The 20,866-nt window shown below is 44.3% G+C and overlaps 1 protein-coding gene across 2 annotated transcripts; it reads right to left on the reverse strand.

The window, feature by feature from the left end:
- Nucleotides 1-470: 470 nt before the first annotated feature.
- Nucleotides 471-20,835, reverse strand: MRRF (mitochondrial ribosome recycling factor). Of its 2 annotated transcripts, none has more exons than XM_054007149.1 (7): nt 20,696-20,835; nt 18,312-18,514; nt 17,668-17,823; nt 16,283-16,401; nt 10,803-10,894; nt 3,991-4,150; nt 471-1,427 (listed from the first exon to the last, which is right to left on the reverse strand). In XM_054007149.1, the coding sequence occupies exons 2-7, from the start codon at nt 18,496-18,498 to the stop codon at nt 1,350-1,352; spliced, it is 792 nt and encodes a 263-aa protein (XP_053863124.1). In that variant the 5' UTR covers nt 18,499-18,514; nt 20,696-20,835; the 3' UTR covers nt 471-1,349. The 2 variants fall into 2 exon arrangements, with proteins under 2 accessions (XP_053863124.1, XP_053863123.1); XM_054007148.1 differs by having other exon boundaries at nt 20,728-20,831.
- Between the last annotated feature and the right edge of the window lie 31 nt (nt 20,836-20,866).

Here is a 20,866-nt window from a genome sequence, read left to right on the forward strand (position 1 = left end):
TTGACAGCTCGGAAGTTTCAAATCTTCTCTGTATCCACGAAACCGCTACAGCCTGGGCAACAGAAATACCATCCTCCCTGCCCCACCCCTCCCAGCGTGGCTCTCTCTATGCCTGAACGGGTACAGAGTCATCCAGTCTCCTTGGCCTCTCTGCTAAGGGTGCCAACAAACATGAGGCTCACCACGCTGTTCCCCCCGCAACCTGCACCTGATGTGCACACTGGTCCACTGCGGACTGGCCTGAGCCCATCAACGTGCCTCACGCAAGCCATTGAGCGTTGTGGTTTTGCTAGACGTAGCCGCAGCCTCATTCGGCCACTAGGAGATTTGGGCTGCTCTGCCAGGTGTGCTGCAACCCGTCTGACACACCGTGCTGGGAGCCTTTGCGTGAACAGGGGCCAGGCTGCAGGCAAGCGGTACGTAAACTCTCCTGCAAAGGGAAGGGGATGGAGTGACAGAGAACTGCCTGGTCTGTTTTTTAACATCTCTGTTTGATTTTATTTTAGCTGAAAACAAATGACCTGGTTCACAGCAGGGCAATGAACATGTGAGTTTCCCTTGATCGCTTCCTTTTCTTCCCCCAGCATTATGGTTAGGGGTAGCTGGAAACCCTGGGAAGGCTCTAGGCAGAGCCTTCAGAATTGAGAGGTACACGGGGCCTTCTCTGAAAGGAGGATCCTGCGAGACCACCCTTCTGCTCAGCGTGGCTGGACTCTAGCTAGTGAAAGCCCTGTTTTTTGAGCACTCCTGTTCCATTGGGACAAATCGATGCAGTGCCCTTGTCCAATGCATGAGTTTCAGCCAAGCCGCCTGGGGGAGACACCTGCAGAATGGCCGGGTGGCCCTGTTTGCTGCTATTGACTTGAAGGCCCCGTCTATACCTGGTTAGCAACACTGATATAGTTACACCAGAGAAACTGACCCTCGTGTAGACAGGCCCTAAGTGGGAATTTCATGGCAGGAAGTGTAAGAAAGAGATCTGCAAAGGGGACAAACATTCACTAATCTGAGCACCCCACCGCTCAGTGCTTTAATGCCATTGGCAGAGAGAGGCTGCTGCCATGGTGAAGGTTGACAACTAAGAGCCATTCCTCAGTTCCTCTTAACCTTATTTTATCCAAATTCAGTTGTCATTGCTTGAATCAATGAAATACAGACTAGATTTTCCCCCCACCCCCAACACTGATCATGGGCCAATTCCCTGAGTAATCACAGCATAACTCTACTCGTGAGGTAGGACCCAGTCCGCCCTGCCAGTCACACTAAGCTGCTACGGCCAAGCATGGAACATTTGGTCTGCGGGTGTCTCAGTCCAGTCACTGCTGACTGTGTGTCTGTCCAAGCTGCACTCAGCCGAGGAGCTCCTTGGTTTTCCCTGCCAGGAGCTTGTCCATCTCTGCTGCAGTGTCGTCTGCCATTTGCTGGATCTGTAGCAACATAACAAGTTAGATCCCTGTAAAGATGGGACACAGGCAATTCCTAACGCAAAGGAAGCTCAAAGTAACCCCGCAGGCAAAATTCTGTTCTCAGTGTAAATCTGAAGTCAGTGGAATGTTCTTGGAGTAACTGAGATGGGAAGCCAACTGACTGTGCGTGGAAGATCGGAAATACATTTCACAAGCTGTCAAAACCCCTGACAGATGCACGTTCCCACCAACACAGTAACAGTTGCACGAGGAATGGTCCGAGCACGTGTGTCTTGGAAATAGGCTCTCCTGATTTCTAATCCTAGCTCTGACACTATTTCCTGCTGCAGCCTTGGGCAAGTCACTTCTCTGTGCCTCCATTTCCCCAGCTGTAAAATGACGGTATGTCCAGTGACCTGTGTGACTCCTCCATCAGCATCCAGTTCCCCCTTAACCAGATCCCGTCAGTGGCTGAATCTCCCACACCCACGCAGCATTTAACCTACTCTCCGTACAATCCATTCCGGTCTCTGAATGGCTCCTAGTGAAAAGCTCTTGGCTGAGACTGACCAGTTGCTCTGCCAAGTCCTTATTTAATCGACCTAACGTGGTGGAACAGACTGCCGGTGAAACTGGAGGCCACCAGATGTCAGAGCCAGAATGTAAAGGACTCGTCTCCTTACTCGCCGTAGTCTTCCTGCTGTTGTAATGAATTGTGCAGCAGCAGCCAGAGTCTGCTAGTGGAAGCTTTTGTTTTTAGTTGCAGATCAAGTACCGGACAGATTTACTCTGCTCTGTCACAGGGAACACAGCACTATTCCCAAAGCCCAGCCTGGTGCTCCAGGATCATGGTAATAAGACTGGAGACAGGCCAACATTTCAAAGGAACCTCCTAAATTGTGCTGGCCAGAGTTGTGCATGCACCTATTTGGGTGCAAAGCCATGTGTAAGTGTGCGATGGGAATTTGCATGTGCAATACAGGTAGAGATGATTGTTGGGCATATACCATCGCTAGTTATGTGCAAATTTAGGGTCTGCATGCTCCAATCTTACAGGGCCTATTCAGAAGGGTCTAGTATCAATTTGGTCCCCAGTTTTTTAGGATCCCAGGTACGTGGGAGGTGAACTTGCCTTATGTTGAAAATCCCTGGCACAAGCAAAATCTGAGCTGAGACACTACCAGGGCCGGCTCCAGGGTTTTGGCCGCCCCAAGCAGCCAAAAGCCGGCGGCTATTCGGCGGGCGGTCCTTCGCTCCGAGCGGGAGTGAGGGACCGTCCGCCGAATTGCCGCCGAATAGCTGACGTGCCGCCCCTCTCCGGAGCGGCCGCCCTAAGCACCTGCTTGCTAGGCTGGTGCCTGGAGCCGGCCTTGGACACTATCCCACAAATACAAGAAGCCACCTGACTGCTCTGGAAGAACTGGGGTTTGTTTACAACATGCCACCTCTTTTTGCTTGCACAAACTTTTATGCCAGGAAGTGTTTATCAAAGGTATCCACAGCACCAGCTTTCAGGCACACGGACACATTCAAAAGATAATTCCTGTTTAACCCCAAAGCATCCCCTCCACCGCGAGAGCTAATGCTACCATGGCTTTGTCTACCCCAGGAGCGAGGGACGGGATTCACGTGCTCTCACTAGCTCTCATGGAACCAGTGCCAGTAGAGATAGAGCAAATGCAGTAGCACAGTGGAGCTCTGTCACGTACAATTCCCCATGGCTTAGCCGTGCCTCCAGCACCACGGCCTGTGTCCCACGGACGGCACTGCTGTTTGTTCTCGCCCTGGCCCAAGCAGAGAAATCACACCCCTCGCTCACAGTGTAGACGTAACTAAAGTTAACGTCTACCAGCAGCGAGCATGCAAAGGAGTGCTCTCTGTTATATTCCTAGTGCTTACTGCTAACAAACGAGGCCTTAATTCAGCAGGGTACTTAGGCATGTGCCTAATCTTAAGCATGAGTAACTGACTTCAGTGAGACTGCCCATATGCTTAAAGTTAGGCATATGCTTGAGTATCTTGGTGAATCTAGCCACAAAGCCATAGCAGAGTTCAAGGTTACTAACATTTGATTAGTGTTCATTTCACTGTAGTCAATGGAGCAATGTCGACTCCCACCAGCTGAGGATCTGGCCCTATGCGCTCTGCAAAGTCCATGTGCACTTCTGCCATTGCATCAATGACGACGATAAAACTGCCCCTGAAGATTCAAGCAGCAGGGTTGGACTCTGGCCATCCTGCTGCAACAGGCTTGTCAGGCTACTGAAGGTTTGTGGGGACCTTTACTACCCCCTCCCCCTTCAATTTGCACGGGTTCGTGCCCCAAAGTTGACTCTGAGTTTCAGGTTTGAACAAATCCAAAATCGCTCCGCAGAAGGCAGAGGGAGCAGCAGTTATGACTTGTTAAGAAAAGGGCCATGCCCACCCCAGCCCCAGGCTCCCCTCCAACCCAGCTCCTAACAAGGGGTTCCTGAAATCTGCGGTTTTGTTACCAAAGTCTGGCTCAGCTGGATCTTTCGCATGGGATAGGGCCATGAGGGAGGTCAGGAAACACACCCCCTGCACTCCTGGGGAGAAAAAATACCTGCTTTTCTACCAGCTTAATGGTGTCTTCAGACACTGTGCTCTTGGCCTTCTTCACGTGGTTCACAGCGTTACTCCGGACCTTTCGCAAGGAGTCCTTAGCCTTGTTCGTAAGCTGTTTGGCGAGTTTGGCCAGGTTTTCACGGTGTTCTCTTGTTACCCTAATCAGGGAGAAGTAAAGGGCGTTAGGGGTAGCATGGACCTGATCTGTTCCTTGTGATGTTATGCGTGTGCAGGATAAACCGGCAAGCTGAGGAATACAATCCACTGATCCTGTCCACGCTGGCCTCTTTCAAACAGTTCCTCCTGGGTCTGGGACCGACACCTTTCAAACTAAGTCATGTAAGTCTCAGGGCTGGAGTGGAAGGCAACAGGCATGGCAGTAGCTTAGGGATTTGGGTCAGATCTTATTACGTTTATGGTTTTCTGCGCAGTGCCTGAAAACCATGCTGAAATGTTTAGGCTTTTCTTTTTTGTGCTGCCAAGGCATCTGCAAGAGTGAAGAGGGAATATCAACCTCAAAACTTGAGACGCGGAGCTGAAAAGTGTAATCCTGCTGTAAAGCTGTGAAGGGGCAGGAGGAAACCCCCTCTCCTCTCCTTGCAACTGCAATAGTCTGAAAAATAGATCTGGGAGCTAGACAGCTTACCGGGTGAATCTCTTTATTCACCCGTTTTCCAGTCATCACTAGCAGGCGGGAACCAGACTGGTATTTCCACTGTATTTAACATGCTGGTTGAGAAGAGACCAATACTGCAACATTTTCTAAAAGAACGATTTCAATTTATTTGTATCCAACTCTAGCAGACTGAGATTTCAAACTCCGCTCCTCACAGTGGGTCAGGCGCTGCAGTCAAACACAGGGAAAACTCCCATGATTCCCCGGTAGCTTCACTTTCTAGATCAGAAAGGAGAAGCATCTAGGTTCCTGAGCATAAGAATGGGACATTGGAGCTGCAGAGACACTGCCACCCTCAGAGGCCCTGGTCAAGTCATTTAATCTCTCGATGCCTCACTCTCCCGGTGTGGAAAACGGGGCTCTGACAGCACCTATTGTGAGGATTAATTATTTAGCTAATGTTTTCCAAGTGCCTTGAAGATTAAAAGCCTGTTGCAAGCACTACATATCATTAGCAAGAGAATGCCTGTCTGCTAGGGGGAGATATTGCACAATAAACATTTCACAGGAGTACTTAGAAATTGACTGCAACAGGCTAGGTCACTGCAACATTAAAGACAAGGCTCTTCCTGCACGGAAATCAGGAAATGGGGAGTTAGGGTTCCCACAGCAATGTTAGCTCTGCCTCTTTGCGGGTATTAATTACAAAGAGTCTTTCATTACCCGGCAGTTTCTGAACCCTTTCCTAGCCTGCTCCCTGTCTGATAAGTCACATTCCCTTTGATTTCTTCGCTCAGCAGCCGAGTTGCTCAAGGCAGATGTTTGAGAGGCCCTGACCAATCACAGGCTCATTCATTTATTTCTACCCCAGGTTGGCAGGAGGGAATAAGGACTTTCCAGAGCTGATTATTAAATTATTATTAGGAATGAATTTAGTGTCTGTAGAAAGTGCAGGATTTGACAGACCCAGAGACCATAGTCCAGGCCAGATCCAGTGCAGACCGTGGCAGTGCTAGCGTCATGACCGCACTGCTCTGTGAACGTGCTGCAGCTGTGGTCTGGAGGCAGGTGTTTTGTCTCCATAGCCCTTTGTCTCCTCTGCTGAGCTGTGTCCATGGGAAGGGGGACTGTGGCCATAAGTCTGGTGATGGAGATGCCTGGATGGTGACCAGTTTATTTCACACAGGGCAAACATCTGTCATCTTAGACCTGAGCCTGCATTTGAGCCATTGACCTAGGAGTGAGAAACTATGAATCAGAACACCAATCCTTTCAGGGCTTCTCTTCTGAACATTATGAACCAGAAGTCTTGTGGCCTGTGAAAACAGCCACATACCAAAACAGCACAGTCTGTTCATAAGAACAGCCATACGGGGCTGATCAATGGTCCATCTAGCCCAGGACTGTGTCTTCCAACAGTGGCCAATGCCAGGACTTAAGACAAGTGATCCATCCTCTGTTGTCCAGTCCCATCTTCTTACCGTTGGAGGTTTAGGGACACCCGGAGTCTGGGGTTGCATCCCTGACCATCTTGGCTAATAGCCTTTGATGGACCTCTCCTCCATGAATTTATCAAGTGATATTGTTCAGAAATAGGGGTAAATGAGGTCAGATTCCCAGACAGCATTTTCAGGGGAGCATCTCTGGGCATTGGAAATCTCTACATGACTCTTTTCACTTACTTCCTTGCTAGGCAGAGGGTGTGTTGGTCTGTGGCTAGAGCTCCCCATGTGTGGTAGATCCAGTTTGCTATTTGCTGCTCACCTCCCTACATGTGTGAATGTTTTGTGGATCGTGCTGAGGGTATCACTCGGCTGCTCAGGGCTGCAGAACCTTTAAGGAAATGTTTGTTTATGCAGTGCTGCCAGATTTCCTATGCTTCTTGGCACAAGGTCACACATCTCCTTGTCTGTCTTTATTAATGCCCATTTCTGTTTATCAATGCATAGTGACATAGAGCTTTCTTTGTGGGTTTTACATTCCACTGAGATGATATGTAGATTCTGAGCTCCTACCACCAGTAATGCTACAAAAATATCTATTGCTTTCAGGCAGCTGCTGCTCCTGCTAAGGAATCCATCAATGGAAGGCTGCTGGTTTTAAAGGCCATCCATCCCCTTGAACGTGGCGATTCTGGCACCAGCTCTGCTAACCTCACCGCTGATCTGGGCACATTTTGTTTTGGACATAGGAACTGTTGTCCCTGTCTCCTCTTTAAAGTGAAGGGCTGCAGGGGAAGCCTGAGGTGTCTAATCAGAAGTGGGGAAAAGAGTCAAGGTGCCTGCGCCTTCTCCATCTCCCTTTCACAGCAGCCCACAGAACCGGCTCTGTGCTGGGGTGTGGACACTCCCCACCCTTAGAACTCCAGGAGGCTCCTGCTGGAGTGGTGCCGCTTCACATCACCCCCAACATGGAGCTGCGAGCAGATAACCAGGACCGAACCCTGGCTATTTAAACCCAGTATTTTTTTTAAGTGCACAGGGCTCAGATTGCTAGTGATGTCTCCTCTGTGTCTCTTTCCATCAGTAGCCAGTTATCCAAACGCGGCCGCATTTCGATGCTCCCTTATGAGCGTGAGGCACATGCACAAACACAGAGGGAAAAACAATGCGGGCCACTTCTGATCTCCGTTGAAAGACATTTACATTGATAAGAATGGTTTTGTATCATAAATGCTAGGAATTTCCTGTGAGCGAGAGGGATCAGACAGAGGTACACAGGCGCAACTGGATACTCTGCTTGTATGATTTGAGATACATGCTGAAAGTTAATGTGCAAGATGAATTACCCAGGACTAGGTGAGAATGACATACTCTTGTTATGATGAAAGAATTGGAGTACAAGGTTCCAAAACACTTTGTTTTTTCAAATGACATTTCATGAGCCCATCTGCCCCATACTGGGGACTGTGGCTACTTCTTAAAGAAAAGAATTAACGCAGAGTCACTGAACTTTCAAATGACTCACTGGACTTTCAGTCAAGTGTGTGTAAAAATATTACTAATTTGTAAACAACATCTAGTCTCTCACAATAGATCTAAAAAGAGATGGCCCTAGCCATGAGGCAATACCACAAAGGGCACAATGTCAGGGCAGATTTGGCTGAGAAATCAAACTGATAGAAATTTTCTCATGTTTTTTTTTTAAACTTGAACAGAAACTTTTTTTAATACAAATAAACATTGCCCATGCAGAGTCTGCAACACAAACACTGAAGCAGGCTTGTGCCAGAGGCCCTAAAAGGGAAATTGACATGAAAGTGAAAGTAGACAAAAATAAAGTTGACTAGTCTCTATTTATTGTCTAAGCTGAGAGAAATGCAAAAACAAAACAAATAGAATACATGGAACAGTTCCACAATCTAATTTACTTTTCTCTGTTACAATAATTGCAGGCCGTGATCTTGCAACTGGATTGATGTGGATGCAAAGTTTGACCCACATGTATCTGGTTGCTGGATCAGGACTGAAATTACTGCGGTGTGTTATCAACACCACCTAACATTTCAGAGTAGTTGGATTTTTATTAAAAATGATTCATAGCCCAATAACATCACTTTAAAGGGACACTGTCAAACATGATCAATCACATTTCTGTGTGAAAAATGGTGTATTTACTATAGGTACAAACAACACTAAAATAGCTCTTTCTGAAGAAAGATAAAAGGAAAATATCTTGGGTTTTTTACTATGCACATTTGACATCACTTTTGCATAGTCAATTTCGCTGCTGTTTCTCTTGACTAGTCAGTGAGTTTTTCCTTTGTAAATATCAGGAAACAAACTTTTGTATAAAAACTTAAAGAATTTTAAAAAATCCAGGGCATACTATTTAAAAAGGTACCTTTATCAAAAACTGGATTCTTTAAAAAAGTAATTGTTTTGAAACTAATCAAGTTAACACTGTCTTTTTAAAAGCTAGTTGAACCTGCTAAGAGAACAGGTGGGAAACAGCACTGAATCTGAACTAATGTGGCGACTTGCTGGTCATCTGTCCTCAGTTAGGACTGAGACTGAGAGAGAGAGACTGTGTTCTGTTAAGCTGGGACTCCCTGACCTGCCAAACACCCAGGAAAAATGAAACTAAGAATGACAGCAGTGATACCCCAGAGGGGACGATGAAATAAGCAGGACAGATTTCCTAGTGCTGACTGTATGCGTAGGCAGGCAACACGACTGCAGTCCTCATCTGCAGCACCACAAAAGAAAGCGACAGAACATACACACTTGTTTGACAACACTTTTTTTTTTTTTTAAAGGATTTACTGATTTCTGGATTTCTCCTCCCCTGTAATTCATAGTCAAGGGTGACCTGAGTGCCCATTAACAATCAAATTACTGTGTGGCAACCCAAGATCCTAGGCAATTATGAAGATAATAGTGCCCTCCTCTTCTGCCCTGCCACCCCTAAGGAAAGGGGGAAGGGGAGAGAGCATATGAAAAAAGAGAACCAGCAAATGGAATGAAAATTCCATTCGGCTTCCCTCAAAGCAGCAATTAGAGACTTCTCTGATTGAAATACTTGAAACGCAATGTAATTTCTTTAAGCAGATCTGTAACACGAGCAAACTTTAGTTTGTCTATTCTTATCCAAAGTCACCTACTTGGAAATATACATAATATACGGTAAGATTCCATCAGAGGCCCTTATGCAAGTTGTTCCAGACCATTCTCAGAGATGTGGGCCCTAATTCACTGGGCTTGGAATGCCAATTGTCTGTATTTTTGCAACGTTTAGATCTATCTTACGTACCTATCTGGCCCCCATTCCATAGGACAGTGGTGCCTCACAATCTTTAATTTATAATCCTTACTGCACTCTTGTGAGGCAGGGCTGTTATCCCCATTGTACAGATGAGGACACAGAGAGGCTAAGGGACTTGCCCAAGGTCCCACGAAGTTTGTGGCGGAGCAGAAATTTGAACCCAGGTCTCCCAAGTACTAGGTTAGTGACCTAACCACGTATCTAGATCTGTGGAGAAGCATTTTATGGAAGTCAGAATGAATAAAAATAAAGCCATGCTCTGATTGGCCTGTTGGGTTTTTTTGTGATGTAATCTGCATAATTAAATCCCCAATAGAATGGAGATACATCACTAATCTTCAGAGCATCCTGACAGGCTGAGGCCGTAACATACACTGATGTCCGCCCCTCCCAGCATCAGCTCTTCTGTGACTGTGGACTTCAATGGGAGATGGATAAGACCCTAATTCATCTCAGGTACACAATGGATATCTGCCCATAACAATGACAGATGTTTTGTCAGAAGCTGGGGATGGGCGACGGGATGGATCACTTGATGATTACCTGTTCTGTTCATTCCCTCTGGGTCACCTGGCACTGGTCACTGTTGGCAGACAGGATACTGGGCTAGATGGACCTTTGATCTGACCCAGTATGGCTATTCTTATGTTCACACTCCAGTACATTGGTTTGTATCCAGAAGTTAATGGACTTGCTCTGGATTCGTATGGCTATAAATACAGGAACTGTTTCAGCCACCACTGTAATGCAGCTGCCTCTGGGGTAGAACTTGACGGCTGTTTAACAGCTGCACCACAATACTTCATAGCAGTTTAATGGAAATAGTGAAAGAAGCAGACAATTACAAGTTCCCTCCCTGCCTCCTTGGCCATCACTCCCTCCTGCCACTCCTTCGGCAGCTGGATGATGGTCAGCTCCATGTTACTGATTCATCATTGCATCAGTGTGGTTATATTCTGGCGTAACTCCAGTTATTTACAGTAAGGCAGTGGTGAATCAGGCCGTGAACGGGATACTCAATTCAGCTCTCTTAGAAAAGTAAGACTTTAAGGTGCCTGGCCACTGCCTCTCATGCCTTCCTAAATGCAGCGGCCACCCACTGCCCAGCTCCCTTCTGCGCAGGGGGAACTGGAAAACAGCAAGGCGGAGCCCCATGTATCAAAAGAATGGATACTGCATTGCTGGAGAATTCGCAGAAACCTCTGGCTTGACACCTGGAAGAGGTTCCATCAGATATTTCTTAAAGGCTTGGGTTTTTTTAAACCCCAGATGTAGCAATACGGAAAGCGACTGTGTCAAGACCTTACAGTAACCATGCATTCGTATCCTCCGGAGTATATGCACCAGGATCACAAATGAAATCCACTGCAGCCCATTACATCATCTCACATAACCATGAATTTAGACAGACAGTCATTATAATTACTTACTTAGGAACTGGCACCCGAATTATTATCCCATCTACTTCCGGGTTCAGGTTCATTCCACTCTCCCTTATAGCCTTGATAGCTGCAGCTGTATTCTGTAAACCAGATCAAAAGGTAAAAGGAATTAGTAAATAATTATTACCAGATGCCAGAACTCTGTCGATAGCTGGCAATCCATCTCACCAGAACATGGAAACATTTAGTTCTGTTACCAGTACGATCAGGAAGTTACATTGGTGCAGAGTGCTTTGATCAAATGGAATTGCAAACTACGTCCATTCTTGGTACCAGGGTATTAGGGGGCGGGGAGGGGGAGAAAGCAACAACAAAAGAAAACAGTTTTGCTTCTTTGAAACTATTTGAATGGTTTGAGGCAATGCAGATCAAAACCACAATGAATCCCCAAAGGAGAGCCTGGACTGGGGAAAGGGGAGATGAAAGATTCCCTGCCTTTAAAAATTCCAGTTGAATGTTTTACACTAGAAATTGCATACTGCCAATTTAGAAAAGTTACTAATTTAACTCATGCAGCACTACAATCAAGTTGGGTTAAATCCAGACATTAGTTTGTGGCTGAGGAATGCAACCAGTGCTTTTACAACCAGGCTCAGTTGTATTTATTTAAGTGTCTCATCATTTATTATTTACTTATTATAACTCTTTCCCTGATAGTTGCTGCGTTCGAGCATCATGTGGCAATGCCAACGTTCCAGTACTGCTTTGAAGGCAAGTACCTGTACACAGGACAGTGCTGGAAAGTCACTTGGCCCAATACAACAGGTACGCTTGGTAAACAGCAAAGTGATCCAAACCTACCCAACAGCTTCCATGTCACATATTATTAGAGTAAAGACAAACAGGGTTAATATGTTACCTAAAGAAACTGGGCTGATGGGAATGAATCCAGTTGTCTTCAACAGTTCAACACCAGAGCTGAATTTGGCACACAGGGCTTAACAATCCATTTAGACCCTGATTCAGCAGAGTACTTAAGCATTTAAGTATTATGGACTCACTGACCTGTTTGTGTTGTTTTATAGCATCTGTTTGATACACCTCTACCCTGATATAACACTGTCCTCGGGAGGCAAAAAAATCTTACTGCGTTATAGGTGAAACTGCGTTATATCGAACTTGCTTTGATCCACCAGAGTGCGCAGCCCTGCCCCCCCCGGAGCACTGCTTTACCACGTTATATCCGAATTCGTGTTCGATCGGGTCGCGTTATATCAGGGTAGAGGTGTACTAGTATTGTCTCGAATGCAAAATAAAATCAAGTCAAAAGAGCACCAGAGAAAAACACTGAGAATGGACCCAAACACTCAGGTGCTTGAAGCTAAGCATGTGCTTAAATGCTCTCCTAAATCAGGGCTTTAGACACTATATGTAATAGCTATTTCCCTTATTAAAATTCACCAGTAAGAGAACTCCTTGAGGGACCCACTATAATGTTAAAGGGAGCGGCCTGGCCTCATCAGAGCACAGATCCCCTTCTACACAAGTTATTCTCAAATGCATACATCTTTTGCTTCATTTTATCTCTGTATGATCCATGAAAGACAAACCTGCCTCTTAACAAAAATTATCCCTTTCAAATGCAAGGTTTGGTTACAATCCTCTCTATCCCATGAGATGTGGTGTAGCATCTTGGGAAGCATATAATCCGTTCTTTTTTAGTACAGCATTTGGAGATCTGATGTTATACAGGAAGGATGCAAAGAGTGTGTCTCATATTCAGAAACAGCAAGCATTAACTGTCCCATTTGAAAGCAACCCGATCAATCCCAAACTGGACTTTTGTTGGGTTCCATTGTTCAGCGATTTCTGATCATATAGTCAAACACTATGGTCATGTTATAGCTAAAATTAGTTGAAACAATAGTAAAGAATAAAATTGTCAGACACATAGAAGAACATAAAATTGTTGGGCAAAAGTCAACATGGTTTCTGTAAAGGGAAATTGTGTCTTACTAATCTATTAGAGGTCAACAAATATGTGGACAAGGGGGATCCAGTGGACATAGTGTACTTAGATTTCCAGAAAGCCTTTGACAAGGTCCCTCACCAAAGGCTCTTACATAAATTAAGTTGTCATGGGATAAGAGGGAAGGTCCTCTCATGGATTGAGAACTGGTTAAAAGACAGGGAACAAAGGGTAGGAATTAATTAATGGTAAATTCTCAGAATGGAGAGGGGTAACTAGTGGTGTTCCCCAAGGGATGGTCCTAGGACCAATCCTATTCAACTTATTCATAAATGATCTGGAGAAAGGGGTAAAAAGTGAGGTGGCAAAGTTTGCAGATGATACTAAACTGCTCAAGATAGTTAAGACCAAAGCAGACTGTGAAGAACTTCAAAAAGATCTCACAAAACTAAATGATTGGGCAACAAAATGGCAAATGAAATTTAATGTGGATAAATGTAAAGTAATGCACATTGGAAAAAATAACCCCAACTATACATACAATATGATGGGGGCTAATTTAGCTACAACGAATCAGGAAAAAGATCTTGGAGTCATCGTGGATAGTTCTCTGAAGACGTCCATGCAGTGTGCACAGGCGGTCAAAAAAGCAAACAGGATGTTAGGAATCATTAAAAAGGGGATAGAGAATAAGGAGAATATATTATTGCCCTTATATAAATTGATGGTACACCCACATTTTGAATACTGCGTACAGATGTGGTCGTCTCATCTCAAAAAAGATATACTGGCACTAGAAAAGGTTCAGAGAAGGGCAACTAAATTGATTAGGGATTTGGAACGGATCCCATATGAGGAGAGATTAAAGAGGCTAGGACTTTTCAGCTTGGAAAAGAGGAGACTAAGGGGGGATATGATAGAGGTCTATAAAATCATGAGTGATGTGGAGAAAGTAGATAAGGAAAAGTTATTTACTTATTCCCATAATACAAGAACTAGGGGTCATCAAATGAAATTAATGGGCAGCAGGTTTAAAACAAACAAAAGGAAGTTCTTCTTCACACAGCGCAGTCAACTTGTGGAACTCCTTACCTGAGGAGGTTGTGAAGGCTAGGACTATAACAGCGTTTAAAAGAGAATTGGATAAATTCATGGAGGTTAAGTCCATTAATGGCTATTAGCCACGATGGGTAAGGAATGGTGTCCCTAGCCTCTGTTTGTCAAAGGATGGAGATGGATGGCAGGAGAGAGATCACTTGATCATTACCTGTTAGGTTCACTCCCTCTGGGGCACCTGGCATTGGCCACTGTCGGTAGACAGGATACTGGGCTGGATGGACCTGTGGTCTGACCCAGTACGGCCGTTCTTATGTAAAATGTCATTTTATCAGACATTTTGTTAGCAAACTTCCATCATGCTCTGTCAATTTATTTCATTCTTTAACATAGGCAATAACAGAAGAAAACTAGCCTTGATGTTTTTTCTAACAGTATTAAGTTTTCTTAAAATAGTGCTGCTGTTTCTGTTCCTCTTTTCCTATCATTAACTTTAGCTGCAGGCTACTACCATAGATTGTAGTTACAATGTGCATCATTTATCCATCAAGGCACTCCTTGAAACTGTGTTGTATTTGCATGCAAACGAACATCGTGTCAACTTGGTGTAAAACACAATCGCTAGCATTTAAGCGGACTTCAAAGTTAAGAAATGCTAAAGACATTGAGAACAGAGAAAACCTCTAGTAGATTAGCGCAGCATTTTAAAGCCATAAACATGTGATGTTATAAACCAGTGTCTGGGCTATGGGAAGGAAATGCTCAGTTAAAGCAATATTGTTTAACATATACATTGGCTGAGACAGAGGAAGGGGAAAAACACAATATTACCCCCACCCTGTTCCAGCAAATGAACTATTCCTGTTAGATGTTTTGTGAGTTTTTTGTTTTTCTAACTGTTTTTTCTAAACCTTGCACATGACTAAGGCAAACGGGGTTTGGCCCAGGGGGTCCACTTCCACTGTGCTTTTCTCTCACATGCTCTTTTGACATAATGTTTATTCTTTGTTTGATACAATGCAAGCACCAGACAGATGCTGTAAACAATACATCCAGGTCAATACATGCATGAAGTTATTTTGGTATTACCCCATCCTCCTACATCCAAGCAGTAGCCCCAGGTTATTTCCATCAAACAGATTACATAACAATCTCAGCTGGAGAAGTGTATAGTCAAGAGTTAAGTGGTACCTGGTTCGGGGAATAACTAGATTTGGGGCGATGATACAGAGAACGATATTCCATTTCTAGGCATTTGGTTCAAAGCCATTCTCACTTCCTCACTGCAGATGGGCTGAGTCCCACAATGACTTATTCAAACCTTCTCATCTGTACACTGTAGGGGTTCAGCTCTAGTGGGACCTAGATCTGAACAGCTCACAGGATTGGACCCAGAATTCTTGAAAGTTATCATGCACTGGATACGTTTTAAGAAGCCCTGTGGCATCAAGTGCCCTATAACGACCTCCTTGGAGACTTTGCTGGCTTAATTAATTGGGAGAAGCCTTTGAAAAATAAAGATAGATAAATGTTGGCAATCATCCAGTTCTAGAGCTGGGGCAATGGCTGACCCTGTGCCCGCTAATACTAATAAGGATCTATAGAGGTCAATGAGACACTTTACAGTCACTTTTCTGAGCAAAAGCCCTCTCTGTGGCACTGATAATGGTGGAAATTAAATGCCCAACTTTGCTCCACTATGGGAGTGGCACAATCTATTCAGAAGTGGATATGCTACTTTTGCCACAAACTTTCAGAGGCTGACATTGACACAAGTGAAAGACAAATAACTTTCATAGGCGTTCCAGTCCTCTACCACCATGTAATGGTTTCATGATATAGACTAGTCTTCATCAGGAGCTGGGCTGGCATAAATAGCAGGATAAGATCTAGCATTCTTACTGTATGCATAATTCCCGAGTCAATGGGAGGTTTATATGTGTGCAAAGAGTGCTGTATGTGACACAGATACTGGAGAGGGAAAGACCTTTTAGGCCATGGCAAAGCAGAATTTTCCTCCATATTATATTATCTCTAGCTTTATTCAGGCCAGTTTTAAATGACTCAAGTGATAGGAGACTATTCCACAAGGCTAAAAGAGCTCTCTCAGGATTTTTTCCCCGATACTGTGCCAAATTCAATCTAAGCATCATGTAGCAATGGCAACATTCCAGTGCTGCTTCAAAGGTGAAGTACCCAAAACACAGGACAGCACAGGAAAGTCAACACATGCACTCAGTAGTGAAACATTTAGTTCTGTTACTGTCAGATCAGGAAGTGACGCTGATGCAGAATGAAGTCAATAAGAATTGTGCTAATTCTACTGGAGTGGAATTTGCCCATTCAGTCTACATTTTCCTTTGCTCAGTTTCATCTTATTATTCCTGCAGTAATTATACTCCTTTTGGTTTTGAAAGGAGATAAAAAGCTTATGCCTCTGAGCTGCTCAGTCCCCTTTTCCTTCCATTTGGATCTTCATATCCCTTCAATCATGTCCACATACCTCTGGAAAACTAGCCATATTTACTACAATGAGCTGAGGAGATTTCAGCGAGATTTGTCCAAGCTGGTTTAATGGAAACTTTCCATCTTTTGTTGTCACGGTTATATGATCAAGAGCACCTTAAAAATAAACCAAAATAACAACAGCATGTCAATATTACACAGCACTTTTATGTTTAAAAAAACTGAACAGCATTGCAATTACAATATGCATTCATACTCCTACTTCTTCATATTATGCATACAGACATTAGAAAAAAAGACAATATATTTTTAAAATAGGTCTGTTCTTCCCTTGCAGAACAAGCAGTCCTATTCGTATTTATACATCCTTGCAATCCAAACTTCATAGGATTATGCTAGTTCATGAAAACCAGAAAGTGAAACTCACTAGTTCATTTTTCATTGCCAGAATGAAAAGGGTAAACAACGAACATAAATAGTAAAGTGGAAATTATGTATTTAAAATTCTTGCAATATAAATTATCTAAGTTCTTATAACACAAGTAAAGGAGATTTTATATGATTTTTAAGCTGGTGGTGTTCCTCTATGCCCCCAGATTCTTTACTAAGTCCCCACAGGAGGTGCAGTTCACTGTCTAATTTAAAGTATTTTATTTCACTCTAAGATCCCCTTAATCTGCTTTGTAGTTTCTGCTGCAAAATGTTAACAGGCCAGAAAGCACAAGGGAGACGGGGCACTTTATCAGTATGATTTAAAAAAAAATAACTGAGGTTAAAATAAATAGTTAAGCAATTGAGCTGCACATTCTAACTCCATTAGAGACTGAGTTAGGGGTGGTGAATGATCCGTATTTGGCCATTGTTTAATGTTAAGTTTTCTCCCTGAAACTGGATACGCATTACAAATGTGTGTATTCAGTGTGCTAGAGTAACTGTAGCTTGGTCAAATATATTCACGTTTCTTTATGAACACAAAATTCACTAAGTGAATAGGGTTTGTAAAGGTCACTAACCACAAATATGCATTGCAGAAGAAGTCTGTATATGCCAGACACCAGCCTGATGGCAATTTCCAAAAGGCTAATTTAATGGCAATTGGATTTTTCCTGCCTTACTGCACCATTAGCTGACAACTTGCTTCTTCATCACATCTGCAAACAGTTCAGTTAGACATTTTTGACATCACCCACTTACAAAAGCCATTTTCAGGAAGTTATTAACAAAAATGGATTCTTCCTGGTCAAGCTCAGGGTGAAGAAAGTCTTTAGTTGGGAATCTCAAGGTTGCAGTAATTGGGTGCCCAGTGAGTAACTCAATAAAAAGAAAATCAACTTGCAGAAAATTAAAGACACAGATCTGGGCTGGAAAGGCTCAGCGGATTTATTTATATACAGTAAAGAATTATACAAGCAAGTTACTGACCTGGTGAGGTTCTTATATTGAGATTTTTCCCAAATTCTTCCTTAAGGACTTCCACCACTGCCTGCATTTCACCATTTACCTCCCCTAGACTGATAATATCTTCAACTAAGGCAGCATTGATATTCACTCTGGCTTGGGTCTCCCCTTTACTTTTAGCTGAAAATTTAACACACAATTAATTTCTATACCACTGACAATACCATGGTCTTTTACTGAGTAATCACATTAGAAAACAAAACGGTGCTATTGCAACTATTTCAGATTAGTAACTGGAGTTTAGCATAAATTGAAATATATTTTTAAGATGGTAAATGATGAGCCTGTGATCCGAAATGTATTTGCACATCATGCTCTGTGTGTTTTATAACACTAATTCCAATGGGGAACATGAAGATTGCTAATTAATGACCTGATCCTGCAAAGATCTCTACAGGTGTGGACTCTTGTGGGATTCCTTTCAGGAGCAGGGATTAATGGCCTTACTCGTGCAAATAGTCCGCGCAAGGACTAAAAATATTAGAGAGTTTTGAAGAAAATAAAATGTTCTGGTTACCAAAATAAAGGTACTTCCCAGAGAAAACGAGGTGGAAGGGGATACATAATTAGGAAGTGGCAAATTCTAGTAAAAAGGCTTCTTTCTTTACCTTTGGCTTTCTTGGTAGCTAGATGTCTGGTCAGCATTGTCTGGTGGACCACACACTGCCTGCAGCCATTCAGCATCAGAGCTGTATGCCTCAAAGGTACTTGCAGGGGTGGCCTTACTAGTCCTGAGAGAGAATTATGAAGCAGGGGAGGTAGCTGACGGAGACACCTTAATGCCATGGCATACATCTACTCTTTCATTCGCCTGGCAAAGAGGAAAAATAGGAGATACAAGAACAATCCTCCACAATCATCGTATAAAAATGGTTTCAAGTTTAGTATCAAACTGTCAGTCCATGATAATGATCAGAGGACAACAGGCCTGCTTCTGGTCCTAATGAATCAAGTCAGTTTTGCTGCTGCTTTCAATGGCAGGATGACTGGATCCAATATACTCGTATAGCATTAATATCGACATCTGCCAAGGCGATGTGGAGGCTGCGTTAAGAAGGAAACTCTAAACGCAGGAATGAAACCACATTTTTGACAAGATGCTCTATTTATATGTCAATTGAATACAGATTTAAACACAAAATTCGGTGGCACAAAATTTGAGACTCTAGAATCCCTCGGTCTCCTTCCTGTTTTTAAAATAATGACTATTCATTATTTGTATGGCAGTAGCACTTAGGCCAGGACCCTATTGTGCTAGGCACCGTATAAACAGAACAAGACCCTGCCCCAAAGAGTTTGCAATCTAAATATAAGATGAGACAACAGGTGGATATAGACAGATGGTGGAGCAAAGAAACAATATTGTTCAACATGACGGGCAGTGGTATCTTATTCACCCCTATACACAGGAATCATTTCACCCACCACTGAAATGCAGCCACCTCTGAGATGCTCAGATACTCAGGTGATGTAGCCCTTATAAGCTGCCTCCTTAGCCTTTTAAAAATCCTTAAATAAACCCTACCTCTGCTGTAAAGTGTACAAATCATGACCATCTGGCACTGCTTAGACAAATGGCAAGCATTAAACTGCTTTTGTTACCTCATCCTCCCACGCACCCACACCCCTTATATTAGGCAGGTTTAAAACAAACAAAAGGAAGTACTTCTTCACATAACACACAGCCAACTTGTGGAACTCATTGCCAGGGGATGTTGTGAAGGTCAAATGTATAACTGGGTTTAAAAAACAATTAGATAAATCACGGAGGGTAGGTCCATCAATGGCTATTAGCCACGCTGGTCAGGGATGCAAACCCACGCTCAGGGCAACACTAAACCTCTGACTGCCAGGAACTGGGAGTGGATCACTCTATAATTGCCCTGTTCTGTACACTCTCCCTGAAACTCTAGCACTGGCCACTGTCAGAGACAGGATACTGGGCTACGTGGACCATTGGTCTGACCCACTATGGCTGTTTTTATGTTTCTTTTGTCCAACTTCTGCATCCTCTGTGACATCTGGATTCTAAGTTCTCTGGGAGCAGGACTGTTTTCTCTGTTACTTGTTGTCTTGTCTTTACAGCACACAATACAACAGGGACCATTTGTCCGAGCTCCCACAAAACAAGTGAATAATAATAATACACTACTGCCAACCTCACGCATTTTAATATTATGAGATTGTCTTAAAAATATGATTTTTTTTTATAAATAATAAATGTGGGGTTCCTTTTATTTGCCGCCTTGCTTTTGAACCTCTAGGGTACAGATAGGTCAAATTTTCAAGCATTTTTCTGCAACCAGGAGGGCCATGATCCTTTTTAAAAAAAATTAAATGACAGTTGGGATTCTCCTGTATTCACACGAATCCAGGAGCTGAGACTTATGTAAAAATAACACCTATTGCAAAACCGAACAATTGTGAGAACTGGCAACACTGAAGACGGAAAGACAGAGTAGGATGTGGTGGCAGGTTAGTAACCACACAGCAATGCTGCCCTGCGGTTTAGGACAGGAAGTGAGGAATACCACACCCAGCTAAAAACAGCAATAGGAAATTAGGGAGGCAGAAGATAGTTTCCTGTTTTGGGCTCTGGGGAGGAGTTCACACGATGTTATCAATGCCTTGGGATCTTTACCAGCCACAGGTTCCCAGGGGCTGGGTTTTACAGATCACCCTAGGCACCTCAAGCACAACAGACTCCCCCACCTCCATGACCCTTATGAAGCCCTATGTCAGAAACCTAGGCCAAGAACCTCCCCTGCCCACCACTTAACCATGCCCCGCCCCTGCTCCCCAAGCCCCGCCTCTTGCCCCGCCCCCTGCTACTGGAGCTCTGCCCCGTGCTCCATAGCCCCACCCACTACCAGCCCTGCCCCATGATGCAAGCCCCGCCCCTTATCCCTAGCCCCACCCCCTACCCCGGAGCTCTGCCCCACAGCTCCACCCACTGCTCCCGAGCCCCGCCCCCAGGTGCCCTTGCACTCACGAGGCCAACACAGTCCCTCCCCCACTCCGGACCTGAAGCCCCGCCCACTGCTCTGGTTGCCGTTGCTCGCTCTCCCGGTTCCCGTAGTTGGGCCCCGCGCTCCCACTCGCCGCTCAGCCCCGCGAAGGGGCGCACCGCACCGCACCGCACGCTGCGCCAACGTCACCCACC

Source organism: Malaclemys terrapin, chromosome 17, assembly GCF_027887155.1.
Source record: "Malaclemys terrapin pileata isolate rMalTer1 chromosome 17, rMalTer1.hap1, whole genome shotgun sequence".
NCBI lineage: Eukaryota > Metazoa > Chordata > Testudines > Emydidae > Malaclemys > Malaclemys terrapin.

Coding starts and splice junctions, on each gene's coding strand:
- MRRF (XM_054007149.1), bottom strand. CDS start 18,498: ATGTATGCCATGGCATTAAGGTGTCTCCGTCAGCTACCTCCCCTGCTT. Junction 17,824..18,311: donor AGCTACCAAGAAAGCCAAAG/GTAAAGAAAGAA, acceptor TTAAATTTTCAG/CTAAAAGTAAAGGGGAGACC. Junction 10,895..16,282: donor ATATGGCTAGTTTTCCAGAG/GTATGTGGACAT, acceptor TCTGGTTTACAG/AATACAGCTGCAGCTATCAA.